The sequence below is a fragment of the Pongo pygmaeus genome, chromosome 1, assembly GCF_028885625.2.
Source record: "Pongo pygmaeus isolate AG05252 chromosome 1, NHGRI_mPonPyg2-v2.0_pri, whole genome shotgun sequence".
Lineage (NCBI taxonomy): Eukaryota > Metazoa > Chordata > Mammalia > Primates > Hominidae > Pongo > Pongo pygmaeus.
The window spans coordinates 168,885,374-168,907,972 of record NC_072373.2 but is presented as its reverse complement, the minus strand read 5'-3'; the positions used below and the strand labels follow the sequence as shown (position 1 = coordinate 168,907,972).

Genomic DNA, 22,599 nt, shown 5'->3' with positions numbered 1-22,599 from the left:
AATGAATAGACCTAAGAGTCCTGAGAACAGCTCAGGCATGGGATAAATCTTTCATTATGTTTGGGTCTGTTTGTGCTGTGGTAATTCAAAATACACAATTCTTTCTGGTAACTGTACTTTAAGTTCCAATTTTTAGATTGTAGATTGGAATCAATATACTATAAAAATGGACTTTTCCAGAAAAAAAAATGAAGACTGGCATCATAATCTGGAAATATAATGGAAAGAGAAAAAACACTTGAATTATGATGGAAGATAAAACATGCATATTTTCTTTTTTTAATTAAGTAGGAACACAAAAACTCAATTTAAAAATGCACAAAAGACCTATCAATATGTTTCTCCATGCCTTCTTCACTATGAACTTTGAATTTTTTTCAACTAGAATTCTATTAAAATAGAAGCATATAATAAGTTACCTTTATTATTTATTTTTATATCTTTGATGAATCTTGTATATATTCATTATACAAATGAATATGAATTCATTAGCCAAGAACATAACAATAATCTATGACTGGGATTTAAAATTTCTCGTATAATAATTAACATGTGTTCAATGCTTTTTGGTTAACAAAGCTCTTTTTACATATATATTATCCCATCTTCTCAACACTCCTATGAGGTCAGGATTTCATAGGCAAGGAAACTGAGATTGGAAGATGGAGGTTACGTTCCCAGGTTAGTTTGGTAGGGAGTCAAATACAAGCCTTTCCATGCTCTTTCTACTAACTCATACTGTAACTGAACAAATTACAAACAACATGACTAGATTTCTGATTCTGGGGGGAACCACAGCTGTCTGCTACTGTCAGAAATTAACAACAACAAAGTATTTTGCTTTTTTTTTTTTTTTTGAGATGGAGTCTCGCTCTGTCACCCAGGCTGGAGTGCAGTGGCGCTATCTCAGCTCACTGCAAGCTCCGCCTCCCGTGTTCAAGCGATTCTCCTGCCTCAGCCTCCTGAGTAGCCGGGACTGCAGGCACCCACCACGACACCTGGCTAATTTTTGTATTTTTTAGTAGAGACAGTGTTTCACCGTATTGGCCAGGCTGGTCTCGAGCTCCTGACCTTGTGATCCACCCGCCTTGGCCTCCCAAAGTGCTGGGATTGCAGGCATGAGCCACTGTGCCTGGCCCAAGTATTTTGCTTTTACAGATATGTCACTTTACAAATTGTTTTTTTGTTTGTTTATTTGTTTTTCTGCAACAGAGTCTTGCTCTGTCACCCACGCTGGAGTGCAGTGGCGCAATCTCAGCTCACTGCAACCTCCATCTTTCTGGTTCAAGTGATTCTCATGCCTCAGCCTCCTGAGTAGCTGGGATGACAGGTGCGCACCACCACTTCCGGCTAATTTTTGTATTTTTAGTAAAGACAGGGTTTCGTCATGTTGGCCAGGATAGTCTCAAACTCCTGGCCTCAAGCGGTCCACCTGCCTCGGCCTCCCAAAGTGTTGGGATTACGGGCATTAGCCACTGTGCCCGGCCCACTTTACAAAATGTTTTTATATATGTATTATCTTACTTCATCCTCAGAATAATACTATGAAATAAATTCTCTTGTTATCCAGATTGAGAAAGACAAGGCATGGAAAGATAAGGTAACTTTCTCAAGGTCATTCAGCCAGGATGCTAGAGTCATGATTTCCATCCAATTCACCTTCAACCTAGAGCTCATAGGTTTGGCTGTAGCATGAGGATCTTTGCTTTAGCCCAAAGCTTCTTGTTTTTTGTTTTTTTGTTTTGTTTTTTCCAGTGAAAACCCAATGGGAGAAATACAGAGGAAGATGTTAGTAGTTGTTTATACTTAAGTATGAATTGGTTTCTGTTCCAGAGAGTGCATCTTATTAGCAGGTAAAGGAAGAGAGCAGAAAGTTTGAGGGGAGACATAAGGACTGTGTTTCCTCTGTCAGAGAAGAAGCAGTAGATTTTAAGAAAGAATGAAAAAAAGGAGTTAGTGGCTTCCGTTCGTGGAACTGTTTTTTTTCATTGGTGATGCCTGGACTATGTTACTGTACTTTTTCTTAATTTTAAAATTTTACATTCAATAAAATTCACTCTTTAGTGTACAGCTCTGTGAATGTTAATAACATTCTTGTAACCAATACCACAGACAGGATATGGAACAATCCCCAAACTCTCTCATTGTTCTCACCTACTCTTAGTTTAACGTCTGATGTCACTTAGTGCCAGGGAACTTATTTCACTTTGCTCAATTTCCACGTTGATTTTAATTCCTCTATCAGTGCTGCTGCTATCCCATTATGTTTCAAAAATTGAGAGATTATGAAAGAGACTTGAATACATACAGTATTTTAATCTATGGTAGCAGTGGCATTTTATATTAGAGGAGCAAAAGGGGTTAGTCAAGTATATTGGGACAGTCTGAAGAAAATAATGTTTCTTACATCAAAATAAATTTCAGCTGGAATCAAAAATACAATATTAAGCCATAAAATAGCACAAGAAAATACAGGGCAAATTTTTATAATATTGGAGTAAAGAAGGGCTTTCTAAATAATGCCAAAAAACCAGCATCCATGAAAGGAAAGTATCCAAAATTTATGCATGGAAAAGACACCATGAACAAAGTCAAAACACAAAAGATAGAAAAAAAAAATTGTAATAGACGTGACAGGGCTAAATTATCTAACATATAAATTATTTTTAACAGTTAGTAAGAGAAAGACCAACAATCCAATAGAAAGACAAGAAAAGGATATAAACAGAAAAGGAAAACATTTGAAAGACATCTCATTCATGTAGCATGAGAGCAATACTGATTAAAACTTGAATGATATTTTTACCTATTAGATTAGCAAAGATCAAAAGGTGTCAACACAATATTCGTAAGCATGTGGAAAACAGACATTCTCTTATGCTACTAAAGGACTGTAAATTGGTTCAGCCTCTACAGAGGACATTTTAGTTTTTTATATATATAAAATGTAAATGTGTGTGATAAACTTTATACACAAAAACATGTTTACATTTTGTACCTATATTAGTACATATATAAATTTTACATGTAAGCCATGCATACATGGCTTGGGCATATGAACAAAACTGTACATAAAGTATTGATTGCAACATTGATTACAATAAGAGACTGGTAATAACTGAAACACCCACCAACTGAATATGGTACATTAGGAACTCTTTAAAAATAAAAAGATAGGTCTGTCTCCAGGAATTCATGGACTAATCCTTGAGTTCTATTGTTACATTAATTCAGCAAAGGAGAGTGCTAAGAAATATGTATGGAATGCTGCATGGGAGAGGGGATGCATGATGTACACATCGGATTGTACGTGGAAGGAGAGAAACTAATAGTGGTTTACTCCAGGGAAAGGGACAAGGTTGTTGGCAGACAACTTTTTGGTGCCTTATCCAGTGAGAAAGATATTGTTAAGTTTTCAGTCCTCCTTTTATATCAAATATTATGATTTCTTTATTCTTAAAAATATTTGTCTAGTGATCTAATAATCTTGTTTATACTAAAATGATGACAGTGATCAAAACCACATACTCACACATGGGGGAGTTCATAAAATCCTTGGCAATATTTTTATACATCTAGCTTTTAGCTGTACTAACCTGAACTTTTGGAGTGATTCCAAAAATGTGTGATTTTTCTAGTAAAGAATAATACTCTTTTCCCCCCTCACAGAGAGCATGGGGTTCAGTGTAAGGTGAGCATTTTCATTCACAGTAGCTGTTAGTTGGTTGCAGGTTCTGCCTTACGAACCCATTAAATATAAATGTACTTGTACTATCTTATAACATAATTTGTTATAAATACTTTTTAGAGTATTTTAATTTTGTGTAGTCTAATATTTTAGTGTTTAAATTTTTTAAATGAAAAGAAAAACTTATTAAAAATCAAGCATTTTGATAGGTATTTTCATATGTATTACCTTAGTTGCGTTTGTTATTATAAACCTGCACAATTGGAATTGTTAGCCCCTTTTAAAGAAGATGAAACCGAGCAAAGGTTCAAATCCCAGTCTGCTGGACTCCAAAGCCCAGTGTTTTCTACTCTACCAGGACACATATTATGTTTAGAGGTGTAATATCATGCAGCTTTCCCTTGAAAATCTTAAAACACCCCATTAAAAATCTTCTACATTGCGTCAAGAATAACACCATCCTGGGTACATTGAAACAGATGAAAAACATGGAAACCAAAGCAGGAAAAAGATTAAGAGATAAGCATTGCAAAGAAGGAATAGGAAAAAGAACAGGACATTGGATGATTCCATTCATTTGGGTCGTCATAACCCAGTCAACTCTTGTGTTCACCTTAGTTTTTTATTATTTCAGATGACAGATGAGTTTAAGTCTTTCTTTATAAAGATAATATATGGCATTTTAGGAAACTTGCAAAATATAGAAAAGCATAAAAAAGAAAATTATATTCTCCCATTATCAACTATTAACATTTTGGTCTTGTTTCCTCATCTTTGTGTGTGTGTGTGTGTGTGTGTGTGTGTACACATATAAGATGATTGTGACCATACTGAATATAATATCTAGTATGCCATTAATTCACATTTTATGCCTTTTCTTACTCAAAAAAAAGTTAAGAACTGGGATTTTAAATAATTTTTACCTATATTCCTACTATAGGACATAAACTTTTCTTCTAACCTATGGAGTATGCTCCAGCATATCCTTAAACATGTATTTTTGTCCCCACCTCTAATAATTTTTTTAGGATATGTTTCTAGAATTGGAATTGCTAATACAAACAGTATGAACATTCCTCTTGATACACATTACTGTATTGCTTTCAGAAAGGTTGTGCCAATTTACACCTTTTCAAATTGTGTACGAGTATGATCATAACATAACCCTTAAGAAGTTTGGGTGTTATCTTTTTTAATTGTTGGAAGGCAAATGTGTTGGGGATATAATGTCCCTTATCAGATACTGGAATCAGTAGTCCCTGATGAAACGATTTTAGTGTTTTTCTTTACTTGTATCAATTATATTAAAATTGGAATTCTAGGGATTTCCCATCCTATTTGCAAAGCCTCTCCATAGGGATCACCCTTTGGACTGTTCCTGTGAAGAGAGTGACCTGTTGGATATCACAGAGGGGTAAAGCCTTAGTTAAAGGGCTGGGAGATTGGAGTAATGTCCATTATACTGGACTCTATATAGAGAAGTTCAGAGAGGTTAACTGACTTGCCAAGATCACATTTCTAATAAGAGATCCAATGAATTCAATCCAGGATTTGCTTGTTTATAAAATTTATTTTCTATTGACTATGTTGCACTGTCTCCAAAAAAAGTATTATTTGAGATTTTTAGGTTCCATTTGTGTTTTATTTAAGATTAAAAATTACTGGAAGTTATTTAAAAATCATCCATAATCCAGCTGGGTGTGATGGCACACACCTGTAATCCCAGCACGTTGGGAGGCTGAGACAGGAAGATCACTTGAGCCCAGGAGTTCAAGACCAGCCTGGGCAACATAATGAGACAGTGTCTCTACAAAAAATAAAAATTTCCAGGCGTGTGGCACACACCTGTGGTCCCAGCTACTCGGGAGGCTGAGGCAGGAGGATCACTTGAGCCCAGCGGGTCAAGGCTGCAGTGAGCCGTGTTAAAGCCACTGCACTCTAGCCTGGGCAACAGAGCAAAACCCATCTCAAAAAAGAAAAAAAATCATCCATAATCCCAGTCTTCAAAGACAATCACTCTCTGTGCATATTTTCCAGTCATTTTCTGTGCATATTTTAATCATAATTGATCATGATATATGTGTGTATGTATTATACAGTTTTATAAATGATTCTTATTTCATCTTATAGGCACATTACAATATTATTATTAAGATATTATTAATGGCTGCAAAATATTCCAATATATGGATGAAGCATTAACTTATAAGTTGGTTCCAATTTGTTGCTCTTATAAGTAATGATGTAATGAACATCTTGTAGCATAAACCTTTATCTGTATTATTAGTATTTGTGGAGGATAAATTCCCGAAGTAGATTTCCAGAGTTGCACTGCCTTTTGAGACGCTGCAGAAGTCTTTCAAGAGGGAGCGATCCAATATATTGACCTAAGTTTCTTTTTTTAGCAAACCCCAGCCGAATCCAGGGTTTATTCCCTGTGGCTATTTAATATAACTTTCACCTGTCCCTACCCATATACATGGTTGCTTCTGATCAATAAATATTTTCTGTCAATTGAGCAACACACAGCATACACATAAAAATAAATGACAGTCATAAAATTTGGATCAGCCATCAGAAATAAATTTAAGTGAACTGAAACAAAGTTGTTTTCTTAGCCTTTAAAAACTATTATGAGAAAGAATGTTACAGGCAGTTCAGACAGACAGACTGTGGGCCAGGTGTAGTGGCTCGCCCCTGTAATCCCAGCACTTTGGGAGGCCATCGCAGGAAGATTGCTTGAAACCAGGAGTTCCAAACCAGCCTGAGCAACATAATGAGACCCCTACCTCTACAAAAAATAAAAGTAAAAAAATTAGCTGAGCACCTTGGCACATGCTTGTAGTCCTAACTACTGGAAAAGGTGAGGTGGGAAGATTACTTGAGCCCCCAGGAGTTTGAGGCTGCAACGAGCTATGATGACACCACTGCACTCCACTCCAGCCTGGGTGACAGAATAAGACCCTGTCTCTAAAAAAAAAAAAGATTGGCTACAGGAAACACTCATTGCACTCATTGTAAAGTGCCTTCTTCTTGCACAGATTTTGGTAACATAAGGTCAAAGCATCTCCAGTTGAAGGGTTACTCTGGTCGCCTCTCTGTGTGCACATTATAACATGAATTCTCTTGCACCTCCCTTTCTATACTTTTTACCCCATATTCTGATATAGCTTGACCTCCTACTGCCCTTAGGATCCTTAATACAAACAGAAATACCAACAGAGCAAAGCCATCTGGCCAGACTATTTCTTTTCATGATTTTTGTGACTTCTTGGCACCTTAGACATGCCGTGCAAATAGTTATCATACACGTTAAGCATTGCTAATATATTTCAGTTAGAATTCATTAGCTTTTCAGGAAGGAAGCTTATGGGTATGTTGTTCTGTAATTACTAGCGATAAGGAGGCTTTTATTCTGTGCCCTGAGGGTTGTGAGTTTTTGTTGTTGCTGTTGGTAACTTGTTTGCAAAGACAAAAGATTTGCAGAAATAATAGGATGCGGTAGCTGTACAGATGTGATCAAAGTAATAGAAATTCGGTGTAGTTGTCCTCTAGATGCTAAACATCTGGATAAAAACTACAACATCCATTCCATCATGTGGGGGTTTCTAAATCTCTGAATATTGGATCATGTGTAAGTAAGGCCTGTAGATTTTTAAAAGGCTGTTTCTCTAGCTATCTAATGATATTACTAATACTAACCCAGGCCCTGTAAACTTGTCGATACCAATTGATTTTTTGAAGGAGAAACACTCCAATACTTTCTAGCATTTCTTTTGTGACCTCGTAAGAAATGGTGCTGTTCAAATTTTTAAGTGAGTTCAGTTGTAATGGTTTCATATAGAAATTAGCCGATCTATTTTCTAACAGTTTCTGCATTTTTTTTAGAAATGAAAGTTTTCTCACAGGGCCTTTTTTTTTTTAAATAGCATGACAGTGCAGTTAAAAGATTCGGGAAATTATTTCAATGAGGTATTTAGCCACCTCCCTGTTTCAGTTTGCAACTGAATGCTTCTTAGGCACGTTTCCTTTACTGCCAGGAGTCACTGATAAACATTTAATAAAATTGCAATTTGAATACCCAGGGTTCTGTTTAAGTCTATATTCCTGAACTTGTTTTGATTACTTTTGTCTAATAACTGGCAAATTTTGAGCAGGTAGTAGAATCATATAGTAAGCCTATTTTGAATGAAATTGAATTTTCAACTAGCTTTAGAGGGAGACTCCCACACATGAATATGTCTGAGTTTCTGAAAACGAGGGAACACATGAAGGTGCAACTTGATATTTGAGATGAGAAGGGAAAGGTTTAGAGCGGAAGAATGTCTAGTTGCCTTAACAGTGTTTAGAATTGAAATGTGGTGTCTGTTTATTTTGTAAATTATTTCCTCCTCTTAAAATAAATTCAACAGGTTTCTTGCCCATCATTTTCAAACATTTAGATCCCTGATCCTTAAAATGTTACCTTTCCTTGCTGTATGGCAAAACGTAATTTGCAGGTTCTCTATTTTCTCCTTTCCCTCCGCAATTGCTAGCTCCGTTCCCTGCCTCCGTTCCTCTGATCGTGCTGTGCCCTTGGTGGCCTCAGTCCACTGGAACCTGTCAACCAACACATCTTTCACAGCCCATCCCAGAAGCCCTCTCCATCTCCCCTGTAAAGCTTGTCCTGTTCCTCCTGCCAGTGTCACTTTTCTGTCCTTTACACCCCGCAGAGTTTTATTTATATTACTTTTTAGGCACTCGTGTTTCCGTCTTCTGTACTTATCTCTCCCCATTATGCTCTAACATGTTGGGGATAGCAGTGTGTCTCACTCGCCTTTGCATCCTCCATAGTGCTCAGTACAGAGCCTGGCACGTAGCAAGTGTTGAAATATCTCTTGGAGAGAGAGAAAAAAAAATGAATCTATTAAAATGTCTCTATGATGCACTGCGGAAGCTAGATTTGGTGGATCGAGTTTAAGGGAATGAAGAGGGGGTGAATGTTTGCTACTTCCATATATTTAGAGTATTTGATAAAACAGAAGACCAGTTTCTCTTCAAACTTCATGTCGGTTTGTAGGCCAGGCTGCCAGGGTTTAGGGTACCTCATCGCTTCCTGCATCTGGAAATAAATTCAGAACCTCAAAGCTCACCCTGCCGTATCTTTTCTGCCAAGGTGCCTCACATTTTCCTCCTAGCTGCGGCCAGAGGAGCTGGCTGTCACTCAAGTAGGTCAGCCTCAGGTGAAACCAGCCACTTAGCCTCCTTCTGGGCACCCTGTGGGTATATGGAAGGGTATTTGTTCAAAGAGCAGCTCTCCTTTCAGGTTTACCCTTTACACAGAAGAAATCTGGCTAAATTTTCTCCCTTTTCTGCCTTTCTGTGATTACATGTATTTTAGTGATTGCTAAATTTGAACTAAACCTTGAAACTAACTGCCTGCTTTCAAAACCAACCAATATGAACTCACATTTTCCAGTTTGTCAGATTTGGGGAATTTTATTAGTATTATTTTTATCTTAAAGAAACATCAACTGGCTGAGTGTGGTGGCTCACGCCTGTAATCCCAGCACTTTGGGAGGCCAAAGTGGGAGGATCACTTGAACCTGGGAGTTTGAGACCAGCCTGGGCAACATAGGGAGACCTCATCTCCACAAATAATTTTAAAAAGTAGAAGGGCATGATGGCGCACGTCTGTAGTCCCAGCTACTCAGGAAGTTGAAGTACAAGAATCATTTGAGCTCAAGAGGTCAAGGCTTCAGTAAGCTGTGTTCATGCCACTGCACTCCAGCCTGGGCGACAGAGCCAGACTCCATCTCAAAAAAATAAAGAAACATCAATTGATGTTGGCATAAATATTTTAATATCTTAATATCTTCTTCTTCAGTCATATTTTTTCCAAAGACAAGATGAAAGCATCTCCACTCAAATCAGTTTGACCACATTCTCAACAGCGTGTTCAGGTATAATTGTTGAGTGAAGGCTATTACAGACTCAAAACTAATTCATCTGGAAATGCCATGGTTCGTTTTTGCAGATATATCCTTTATACCTTCCCATTTGGAAAAAGAAAAACGGAAACCTACCACAGGAACAACAAAAACTGGAATTTGTTTGGCTAGCAGTCAGTAAGCCACATTCATTTCTGAGGATGTAGAGGCGGTTCAGTCCTCTCGGGGACGTCCGCCATGATAAAGAGCAGTGCTTGGTCCCAGCACCTTGGGAGGCCAAGGTGGGAGGATTGCCTGAGCCCAAGAGTTTGAGACCAGCCTGAGCAACATGGCGAGACCCCCGTCTCTATTTAAAAAAAAAAAAAGAGCAGTACTGATGGGTGATTACCCCTACTAACCCTCTCCACCCCACTGTCTCGTGTCCATGTACCCCACAATGCCCCTAGAGATAATTCCTAGCATCCTCAGAGGCCCTGTCAAACTATTGTTCATAAAGAGAGAACTGTTCTTGAGCCATTCCCCAACTGATCTTAGGGAGGCAGGACCGGTATCGTCTAAGTGAAGGATTATATAATTAGCAATGCCTACCATAAGGGGGTAACACAGAAAGAATGCAAATTTTCTAGATATGGGATCAAATTCTGGTTTGGGATTTTGAAACTTACTGCTGTAGTGCAGGCCAAACTAAGACTCTTGGATAATGTGAAGAAATACATTAGAGAGAGAGAGAAAATATGGTCAGATAAGTGCGAATGAGAGCTTGCCAGGAGCTTCTTATAGGAACATTCTTCAATGTTAGGAAAATGGTTCATAGCGCTATTGCTAATATAGGTAAAATGGCTGCTAAAAAAAAGCAAACACTTTGTGTTTCAGAAGCAGCCAAATAATCAATGATTTGATTGCTAATAGTCATGTTTGCCATGAGGATTCTTATAATGAGATTAAGTAGCCAAGTTGATTTCCTTGTTGACTTTATCAGTAAGTCATCAAGTACTTCTGAACCTCCTCTCCAGAATTCCCAAAAATGTCCTACAATAATCTCCCCAGAAAACTATTTTCTGGATTTTATTATTTTTCATAGTTCTACCTACAGCTTTGATTATTGCTGTTGTAAATAAAGCAAGAATTGTAATTAAGAAAGATGTGAATATGATATAATATCATAGTATACACAGTTGTATGTAATTAATTACCTTATTGCCTCTTTGCTTGATTTTATATTCACATTGTAATCTCTTAACTGTGCATGTGTAATTGATTCACTATGGTAAATGTGGTTGTTTTAACAAAAAGTTTCAATTAAGGTTTTATTCAACAGTGTAATTCCCTTATCCAATTGTTTCTTTAGGAAAATCAAATTCAACTTATGTTATATCATTTTTGGGACTATATCCTGTTATAGGTGACCGCCCTGCTAGAATAATGGAAGATGAGTCAGAATTTCTTTCTTCCTTCCTTTATTTTCCCTATGTCCTTTTCCCAGAAGCTAGCTTTCTATGGAATAAACTTGCCTGGGCACCATTTGTCCCATTCTTTCACCTGAGTACTCAAAGGCTAGTAGAATTTTGTAGCTGTTTTATATATGTATATATATATATATACTTTTTTTTTTTTAATGCAAACCCACTAGCACCTCTCTTACCATTGTTCTTTTTCTTAAAGAACTAGAATCAAATCTGGAGAAGCTCTGGTAGGCTTTGATAGCATGAAAGGCCTTCTGGGATGTTCTGAAACTAAGACTGCAAGTTTTGTCCCATGATTGAAGAAGGGAAAATGTCTGATTGTTGGCCTCATAGAAATTTTGCGTAGCTGAAGTATTTGTATGCTAAATCTTCTTTCAAATGGAGAAATTGAGGTTAAGCAAAAATAGATGATGGGATATAATGTAAATACCTTTCCAGATTTAGCAAGCTTGCTATAGTGAAGCTATCTTCACAAAAAATGACACCCCCCCCCCGCCCCCGCCAACCCCCAGAATGGCTTCTGTGTTGGGATCAGTTAGCATGCTTGTTTTGGATGTCCCCAGTATGGTAAAAATGTCATAGGAAATCCTGCTATGTGTCTATGATGAGCAGCAGGCGAGTGCACACTGTTCTATCAGGGCCATCAAACATGGACTTACGTTTCAGCGTCTGTCATCAATCACTCAGACTTCATACCTTAATATACCCTTCATTCCTTTTTGTTCCTTCTCAACCTACCTACCTATTCATGTGTGAAAGAACACTTTTTTCCCTAACCACTAACAGGTTCAACAGGTTATTTCACCTCCTAGCTTCCTCTTTATCCCTCCCACATCCTCTTTGTGCTCTAAGAGCAGGGGAACACACTGTCAGATAATTATAGTCTCTCATTTTCAATATAAAAACTATGTTGCTGTTTCTCAAAGCATATCAAAGTAAAGCCATGGGGTGAATGGAACACTTAATATAGATTATTTCACTGAGCTTTTAAAAAAATTAAATTACCCCTATACCAGTAAGTGAGAGGTACAGGCAGAATGGCTAAAGGCAGAGGTATTTCTCAAATCTGTTCAAATTAGTCTGGCGTAGCATGGGCTAGAGACAAAATCAGTAGATTTACATTGCTAGACAGTATGACATATCATACATTTAGATCATTTTAAATAAAGTCATTACTGAATAGATACTCCTAAAACAAATACTATTATCACAAAAAGTTTCTTATTTAAGAGACATCAGGGACCCTCATGCTCAGCCTCTGTTCAGTGCCGTTTTAACACAGCCATGTCCACATCCATGTGACCATTGCAGATCTGTTTGGGTGGCTTAGCTCTTACCAAAGACAACCAACAGGGTCTGGGCCAGATGGTGGAAATTTTATCCCTAGATTTGTTTAATGAGAGAAACAAGAAGTATGAACAATTTTCTGTAAAACAGAAAGCCAGAGTAAGAGGAGCAGATGATGTCAATAAGGAAAAAAAAAAAATCTGGCAGGAATTTGATATCATGCCCTCAATTATCTGTGTTTTAAAAAGTTGCATATCCTGATTGTTTCTTAGATGGTGTGTGTCTAGAGTTAGTTTAAAAACCTTAGGCCTTTTTAATTATTGTTAAGACATTTGAAATTTTTAAGTAACAGTCTAAAGATTCTAGTACAGAGGAAGAATGTGAACAAATCCTTGGAGTTGATGATAAAGAAGTGAATCGCAGGACACCAAAAAACAAAATGTACCCTTGGATTTATAAGCCAGTGAAACAACAAAGCCACTGATTTTTTTCCCATTAAAGTAGAAAGAAGCTCTTAAATACAAATACGAAAACCAACAACAAAACTTCCATAAACCAAGAAAGGATAGTAAACTGAAGTGTGGTACCTGAGGTTCCAGTGTGATGTCTTAGTTGATAAAGGGTCTTGATAGTTTATGCCTGAACAGAAAGGTTCTAGGATAGGAAGACTACAAATGTTAATATGAAAAGCATATTTTGTGCATCATAAAAATTCTAGACACTACTGGGCCTATAAAGACAGCTTATTCTGAATGGTTTTCTACCTTCTTCCTGGAGAACCCATTAGTTCCTTTTATAAAGATTCCTCTTCGATCTCTAGCTGTAGAGGCACAGGACCATTTCATGATTTTTTAAGAGTGTAACAGTGTGAAAAGCAAGCTTGTAAAATGAACTGCTTTCCTCCCCTTCCTAATTTCTTTCTCCCTCTGCTCTAAAGACTAGGATATCTCTTTCTGACCCCAGAGCTCATGTTTAACTCAGAAAGTATACTTTGCAAATGTCCTGCATGTTCTAATTTGTACGGTAGAAGGAGAAAATAGCTCGCCTGAGCATCAGTTTGACATCATTTTATCCCAACAGTCTTTGGAAGCCAATCCCTCTTCCCCCTTTTTTGACTGTCTAAAATGCCCTTGCTAGCCAGACCCCTTTGCTAGCTACAGTGTTTGCACATTTCCTTGTTAATCAGCTGCGTCGGCTCGGAGACTGTGTGTTTTGGTGTTGTTTGTGTGTGCAATCTCGTGCTGCTTCCTGAACGCATGTGTCCCTTCCCTTCACAGCCTACTCGACACCCAGCACCTCCCCCGCAAACCGATTCGTCAGTGTTGGACCACGGGATCCAAGCTTTGTAAATATCCCTCAACAGACACAGGTGGGCCGCTCTCATCTTTTCTGTATGTGGTGCAGCTTGTATTATTCATCAGGTGCATTTTAACTTGTCTTTTGGCACAAAAGGCCACATTTTCCAGACCCTGTCCAGTCTTCCCTTTCCTCCTGATCCCACCAGCCACATTTCCATGTGTTCTCAGAAATCACAGAAAACTTTGCCTGCAATTTTTGCTTCTTGTATTGAGTGGGTAGAAGAAGAACTGTTTTAGCTATGGCACAAAAAGGTTTCCCAGTGTTAGCTAGTGTGTGTTCCCTCTTTTAGGAATTCATGGCCCTCTAAATGCAAGCAGACAGAAGCAGGCCCCTACAGAACCTGAAAATAATATCTGGTTGCCAGTGACATCAGAGTGCATGCTGGTCATGGAGGGACCAGCCACTCCTCTGTATTCATTAGAGAGTCCCCAGGAACCTGGCAAGCTTTCTAAAAGAAAGAGGGGGAAAAGGGTGTATGAGCCCTATTAAGTTGCTGCTGTCGGTCCAAAAATAAGACGTGTTTGTTAGTGGTTACTGCTGGCCACTGGGGAGCAAGGTGCGGTGGGTGGCAAGGGGTGTGTATGAGTCATATCTGAAGCAGGTGATTGAGAGAAGAGGACTGCCCAGACATCCAGAGCTTGTCTGCCCATAGATAGTTGTGTTTTGTGCTAGTCTAGGTCAAGGAGAAGAAATATTTTTGAAAAGTTTTGGAATGGCTGCTGTATATTGAGAAACAGTAAAAGACTTTTTAAGTTCAAAGTTAGTGTAGGTAGAGGCATTTAGAGTTTTGTGAAATAGAATTAGATTCACGTTTTGAAATAAACTCTCTGATTTCCTAATTAGATCATGGCCATATTTTATCATAATTAACATAAGGAAAGTATTTTCTCTGTAAGGTTCTTAGCACGGTGTTTGAAAACATTCTTGGAGCAATTTTGTGCACATGCCTGTGTGTGGAATCTCCAGATGCCTAATTTATAACTATTCACGTCTGTTTGTAAAACTATGGCCAGGTGCTATATGAATGGGATAGATTTGCTTTCCTGGGTCCATTTGCCCCCTCTGTAAAGGGCTTTGGTTTATTGCTATGTCGACAGCACAGGTTAAACTGCATTGTGTCTGAAGCCTTCCTCACACTGAAGCCGGGTCACAGAAAGTACAGCATCAGCAGAGAAGGCAGCTGGGAAGAGAGGGGGAGCCAAAAGGGGAGGGAGAAGGTTAACTCTTGAATTTCCCACCTCTGCTGTTTCTTCTTAAACAGGCCTGCATATGGCGTCTGATATTAAAATCTCCTATTCAGTACCTCTCATAAAATTCTTTCAGTTATTTCCTTATTCTCCCATACCTTCAAATATTCAAACACTTTTCCGGTGAATTTGAAGTTGCATAATTAACCTGTAAAGCATTAAAACAGAAGAACATAATTTAATTTTGTACATTTGGCGTAAGTGTCCAAGTTCAATGAGAGGGGGAGAACTGGAGATGGTGGCTCTATATTGGATGATTGCTTTTCCCAAAGCACGAATGTCCTCAGGTTGCTTCATTAAGAGCCTTTAAAATGCAGCTTTGAAATGTCCTGTTTGTATTTTACATAGTATTTTTTATATAAGCTGTGATTCACAGCCCTGAAATTGTACGCTATGTTCTGTTCAATTTATTTCTCTATAATCAAAATGTATTATATTCCACTGTGGCTTTCCTTCACAAATGCCTTACTTAACCCAGAATCTGAGTTTTCATAATGCTGACCACAAAAATTCAATTCTTAAAAATCCAGATTTTCCACGCATCTGGATGAATGATGTCATGTGGGCCCAGTATTGGCATCTGGAACTGAATTTTTTTTTTTTTTTTTTTTTGGTTTCTGTTAAATATTTGGCATCATGGGGACAACAGCTTAAATGTTTCTTACCATAGTGACACCTGCCACATTTGGCTTGAAGAAAGTCATTCCCAGTTGTCTAATGAGAAACTATGCTAAGGGAGTTGTCATCTTCCCCCCAAAAAAAGATATCTTGAGGTAAAAATTATGTGTTCTAAATATTTTAATTTTAAGATATATATATTAACTCTTTCCTTAACTGAGGAAATATTTTCTGAGACCACTTAAAGTGTTAGATATATGTAGATATAGATAATAAAAATAATAATATACCTTAAAAAATAAGTTCCCTTTCAAGGGGACATTAGTTCAGAAGAGGAATTTTTGAGAAGAATTTTTAAAAACATAATTAGAACATGGTCTGCAGATTTCCTAGGCAAACTTGTGTTTTTCTATATTGATACCCTTGTTACAAAGCATGACATTTATGTTAATTGAATTACAGGAAAAGTTATCTGGGAAAACAAAATTTTGCTTTCTGCCTATGGAGAAATAAGAATTGAAGAGTCACCCAAGCAGATACTTAAGCTTTCTAAATGTAGAAGCATTATCTTGTACATAAATCTATAAATGGATGCAAAATAAAATGGCCTTTCTGCTCCCAAAGGCCAGTTTCCAGTGGAAATCTCTTAAAATGCCTGAAGCATCATCCTGCAGAAGATGGAACTGATGGGGTCTCTGTTTTTTCAAATGGGTAGAAATTGAACCAATGCAGACATTGTAAGTAGGCAGCTTTCAGACGATCATAAGATCTTTTTTAAGAAAAAGAGTTATTTGATTGTATGTAGCTTCTACTGGGCATTTTCTATGTACTAAGTCCATCAAGTATGTGATGCACCTAATCTTTATAGTCACCTAATAGGATAGAGCCCTACTTTATAGATGTGGAAGCTGAGACTAAGGAGATTGTTGATTTTCTCAAGGCCATACAATAGTCAGGAGTGGAGCAAGAATTTGCACCCAGTTCTGTCTGACACCAAGGCCTGTGCTCTCTAACTACTATATTATGTTACTGCCTCATGAGCTGGTGAGCTCTTTTCCCTGGGGATATTCCAACAGCGACTGATGCTCACTTCTCAGGGATACTACTGGTGGAGTCCCTGCTTTTATCCCTAAGACTGCATTAAAATCTAATCTTTAGCCTATACCCCCAAAAATGGAAAGCAAAGTTTCAAAGAGATATTTGTTCACTTGTGGTTGTAGCAGCATTCTCCACAACAGCCAAAAGGTGGAAGCAACCCAAGTGTCCATTGACAGATGAATTGGATAAACAAAATGTGGTCTATACATAGAATGGAATATTACTCAGCCTTTAAAAGGAAGGAAATTCTGGCATATGCCACAACGTGGATGAATCTTGAAGACATTCTGCTCAGTGAAATAAGCCAGTCACAACAAAATAAATACTGTATGATTCTACCGATGTGAGGTACCTAGAGTAGTCAAATTCATAGAAATGCAAAGTAGAGTAGTGGCTGCCAGGGGTTAGGGGAAGGGCAGAATGGGGAGTTAGTGTTAAAGGGGTACAGAGTTTCAGCTTTGCAAGATGAAAAGAGTTCTGGAGATAGATGTTGGTGATGTTTGCACAACATTGTGAACATACAGAATCCCACTGAACTGTACACTCAAAAATGGTTAAGATGGTAAATGTTACATTGTATTTCACCACAATTTTTAAAACATGATCATTAAATAAGTTCTAAAGTCCTTTTCACCTCTTAGGAGTAAAAAATTCTGTAAAACAGTCAGAGCAAGTGGACTGTTGATCAGAGTAATTGTGTGCTGACTGCTCAGAAAAGCACTAATTATCATGCCCAGCACATAGTGGGTACTCTGCATACATTGGCTGAGTCTAAATGGTTCAGAAGGAACTTTAAAAATATGACTTTTTCTTATTATATTCATAATACATGTTAATTGTGGAAAATACAGATGAGAAAAATAATAAAAATCACTTGTAGTCCTACTGTTAACATTTCTGTATAAATCCATCCAGAGTGTTTCTGTGCATACAAATATATTGCAAAAAGTGAGATCATATTATATACACTGTTTGGTAGCCTGCTGTTTCTTCCCCTTAACAATATATTATGGCCTTCTTTCCATGTAAATTGGAAAAATTGAATATTGGCTTTTATTGCATCTATTCATCATCTGTAATGATTGGTAGGGAAAGATAACGTGGATAATTGAAAGCCATTTTTCCTCCTCTTTCCCTTGTAGTCTATTTTTTTCTCCAGAGAATTCCTCCCTTGACTGAAGCAGAATTGCCTTCTCTTTAGCCTTGCCTTGAGCTAGTTTTCTTTCAAACTGCCTTCCAATTGCATTGTATATCTGGCCTTGGCTTTCGGCTTTGTTCGAACATTCCTGCCGAGTTATCTGTCCCATTCTTCCGCCTCACTTGTCTGCTACCTCTGCTACCGTCATTTGCCTCTCATTTTTTTCCTCCTTCTCCATATTGTAACTGATCATTGAGATGAGAGGTGGCCACCTCCCTATAGCCTTTAGAACACCCATCAATACTGAGAAACTGTGGCCACTTGTCCCACCTTGAATCTCTTATTTTTCAACGTTGTCCCGTGACAGCTGATATTAACATATAGAAAGGTCTCTGGGGCCTACAGTATTTACTTCTCTTTAGACACTATTAACGTGCCCTGCATGCCCACTGAATGATATAATGTAATGATAGGGAACCTGCCATTGTTTCAAATAACAGAAAGCCAATGGCCATTTCAATTGCATCCCATAACTTAATCTGATCCCTGAAAATGAGAACCATTAAGAGGAGGCATTTACTTAAAGAAAAAAAAGTTAATATTTCATCATCAGGTAATAAATAGAAATACCAATTTCCACACAGGGGGACTGAGCAAAGAACTCATTTTGATACAGGTTCTAGTTTAATCAAAAGGCTTAAATAAAACGCTTAACCTACAGAACTCCAATGAGGACTAATTCTTTAAAATGAAAAATGAGTGCAAACAATATTAAGAACAGACATTTCCTCCTTACCACCCAAATCTATCACTGTTTTGCATCAACAGAATCATGGTATCCAAAATGCTGTTTAAAATCAAATTACCATTTGGACTATTAGAAGACTCACTTGGCATGGCATGGGCCTGATTTGTTGACAAAAAGGCACAGGTGCTATAACCTTTGCTTAATAAATCATTTAGCTGCCTGACTTGCAAGCAGTGTGATTGCCTTTGCCTCATGAAATTTACAAATGTATGCACAAGCCACACACTTCACTGTGCTGGAAGCCGGCTGATCTGGAGAGGTCCCTGCATAGCTAAATTATGGGCATGACACGCATTGTCTGCCTGTGGTGGGGGTACACCCAGAAGGAAAGAGGTAGAGATCATAGAGGGCATTTTGAGCTGTTGCAGTTCTGTGTATCATATTCCTGAAGCTCTACCTGAGAAACCAAAGCTTAGGCCATCTGTGGAACTCTTCATAAGTTCCTTTCTTCAATCATGTAGTGTTTACTTAATTGCTTAATAGAGCCTCAACACCTACAAAGTACAGGGAATAAAAACTCTCCTCGAGTTGTTCAAAGTCTAGCAGAGGAAACAAATGTGAAGAAATAATGGTAATGACAACATCAACATCAATAATGCAGTGTAATAGCAGTACTATAAAGATTTGTCTAAGAGGCTTTAAGACAACAGAGTTGGGTATAGGAACTTTCCAAAGAGTGGAAGCAGCAGAAGAGGCTGGATAGTTTTTCTGTCCTTGTCCTTGTCTAGCTTGGGCCTAATGATACGGTTCTTGTACACTTTTCCCTACTTTTAATTTTTGCCAACCAGATGGTAGATCGTGTTCTAGCCCATCCCAATAAGAGACATGTTCAGTTCTGTCTTCTCTGGACCAGATAAAATTAGACTCCTTTACTGCTGCACAAGGCTCAGCTAGTAACCCGTTCACCCCTCATTTCCAAGAAACACCTCCTCCTGGTGGTACATCCTCACTTGCCCACCCAAGCTCACTTGAGATTGCATTTCAGTTAGCTGACAGCATTCCCGGGCTCCTGCCCACCCTGACAGGAGCTGCCTGAGTGTAGAAGGTTAGTTACCACACAGAAGTTCAAGGAGCAGCTGGAGAGTTACAAAGGCAAGAAATTCAGATTTCCTTAGAGGGGAAAAATACACACACACACACACACACACACACACACACACACACACACACACACACACACACACACACACACACACACACACACACACACACACACACACACACACACACACACACACACACACACACACACACACACACACACACACACACACACACACACACACACACACCCCCCACCCTGCAACCCTACCTCATCTTCTAATTAGAAGTGGATTTGAGCATTTCAGTTTCAAGCCCTCACAGCTGAAAACTCCCAAGATTAGAGAAGAATGGCAGATAAAATTCCATTTTCTCCTGACTTTGAGCCAAGTTAAAAGTCTTATTGGCCAAATGAATATTCTACAGCACCTGTGCATGCTAGGTTCTGTGCCTACACTCACTGCAATACTCGAGAGCCCTCTAAGGTGCTACATCTCCATTTTACAGAAGAGGAAACCGAAGTTTCAGAAGAGTACATTTGTCCCATGGTAATTGAAGTAGCTGAGATTTGAACCAGTCTCCAAAACTTCTGTTTTTCCCAAATACTTATCTGCATCCCCAATTGTTTGTAGTGAAAGGTTACTGACCATTTTCTCTTTAAAAGAGTCTAAGATTGACTCACACTCTTATATCAAGGAATCAGAAGCCTTGAAGTTAGTGTCAGTGCTCCCTGGCTCCAGTGGGACTGTGCTGAACTTCGTTCTTCTGAAGATCTGCCCCGGTCTCCTGTTAGTTCATGTCTCTGTAAAACCAAGACTGAATTCATTCTCTCATCCTGCCTGGGAAGAAGACCTTTACTAATGATATTAGTCTGCATCTGTGGGAACAGCTAGCCTTTGTCCAGAGACCAGATAGCAGAGCAGCTAAGATAACTCCTTTATTTTCTGATTTTAGTTGAAGCTTTATTCTATCACTTAGAAGCATTCTGTGTGTTTTATTTTTGTTGTTGTTGGTTTCTTTTTTTTCACAGTAATTCAATTTATCTAGCCTGGTTTTTTAACTGTAAAGTAGTAAAAATAGTGAGATATAAATACGTGTGTGTATATACACTCACACACACACACACTTATGGTTTTGGGTCTTAAATTCTGTTAGTGTAAAAAAAAGTGTTTAACACCTAATGAACACCTAACAAATGATAGCTTTCATTGTTTGGTTAATAACTAAACTCTTATTTTCTGGATTACAAAGTATTTTCTCATTTGATTATAAGAGTTACACTTTGAAGTAGGCAGAGCTATTGTTATTATTGTTATCCCCACTGTATAGGTTTAAAAAAACTGAGGTTTAAAGAAGGGAAGTGACTTTCCCAGAACCACATATGCAGAGGTCAGTAGAGTCAGTACACAAACCCACTTCTGATTCCGCGTGTCCTATGAAGGAAGGACTTGTGTATAAGCCGTTCAGCACCTGCTGCTCTATGGTCAGAATCTACTTACCAAAAGCAACCGTCTAGCAAATTAGGAAGCCTCCTACTACCCCTACTACCCGCTGCAAGATCCTAACCCTGTAGGTTGTTCCATTGAGCATCAGCCTTACAGGTGCCCAAAAGCCTGTTTAAATTGGGCACGGCTATTCTTCCCTTGTACAGGCAGCAGCCTAAGTGCACCATTGCTTCCCTTACGCTAAATTGTGCCTGAGAAGGGCCTTCCCAAGGGGAGACCATGTCTCTGAGAGTGGTAAGGACTGGCAGGGAGTGAATGCACCCCCCAGAATCTAAAGGGAAAGGAGGTACCTAAATCGAGGTGGTGCCTGGTCATTTTTTCTCGAATGTTCTCAGCTCCAGTAGCAGGTGTTGAATAGTAAGCAACACCTCGCAGAGATGAGTTACTCATGCAGTCTGCTTCCCCTCCCTCCATACTACTGTGGGCAGGAGTGAATCGTCCCAGCTTCTCCAGCTCCCACACCAACCTGGAAGTTCTTGACACATTCTCTTTACATACACTTGGCAGCTGACTCACTGACAGGCTATGAGACACTCTTAAAATAAATTTTGCAATAAACAGAGTCTTTGTCTTTCAAGTTTTAATTCGGCAGCATGTCGTAGACATCCTTGGCCACCAACTTCACTTCTGGACAAAGTTCGAGCCATTAGTTCTAGATACTGGTCGCCTTTTTCTCTCAGTTCCTATTCTTCCTGTCACCTTTGCTCCACAAAGATTTGGGGGATCTTCTTAGTTGAAACGAATTGATGATTATTTAGTAATTAAGGTCTCTACCATAGTATCTGGCACACAATAGGTGCTCAGTAAATATTGCTTCTCTTCTTGCTTCCTTTTTTTAATATTAAAATGAGAACAGTGGCAATAGAGAAGGGGAAGGTAAAAAAGAGATTTCACAGGAAATTTTACATTGTATGGGAGAGGAAGGGAATAGACCAAAAATCTGCTATCCATTAAATTAGCACTTGGAACTGTGGGAAAAGGGGGACAGAAAATGATGTCAGGAAAAGGGTTGGAAAAAGGAGCAGTGAGTTGGTGGAGAGAACTGACAGGAACTAGATCAAAAGTTGATGATAGCCATGCATGGAACTTAGAAAACCATAGTGCCAAGTGCAGAAATGCCATCAACATTTCTAGCTTTTAGATGGGTCTCCATAACAATGCTTCTGATCAGTGACATTCCAGGGTACTAAGGGAAATGTACTGGGTACTCAACAGGTTTCTCTGGGGGAACAGGAGGAAAAGTCATGATTCGAGGAGTAGGACAGACCTGTTCTGACATCCTGGCTGTGCCATTTATCTCAGTGGTCTTGTGTATCTTACCCTTTAAAATTCAGCTTCCTCATCTGTGAAATGAAGGCAATATTAGTATCTACCTCATAGAAGAAACCCCAATTAAGTGTGGTTTAAGCCAGTCAGG

At 38.5% G+C, this 22,599-nt stretch overlaps 1 protein-coding gene across 9 annotated transcripts in view; it reads left to right on the top strand.

Moving 5' to 3' along the window:
- The window catches only part of NFIA (nuclear factor I A), a 599,513-nt gene that overhangs the window by 548,972 nt on the left and 27,942 nt on the right, over positions 1-22,599 (top strand). For 6 of the 9 annotated variants that reach the window (XM_063654975.1, XM_063654968.1, XM_063654985.1 and 3 more), the window contains one exon: positions 13,646-13,737. The exons of the other annotated variants lie outside the window; for them this stretch is intronic. In XM_063654975.1, coding sequence (XP_063511045.1) covers positions 13,646-13,737 — 92 coding nt within the window. The remainder of the gene's footprint in view (positions 1-13,645; positions 13,738-22,599) is intronic. 9 annotated transcript variants of the gene reach the window in all.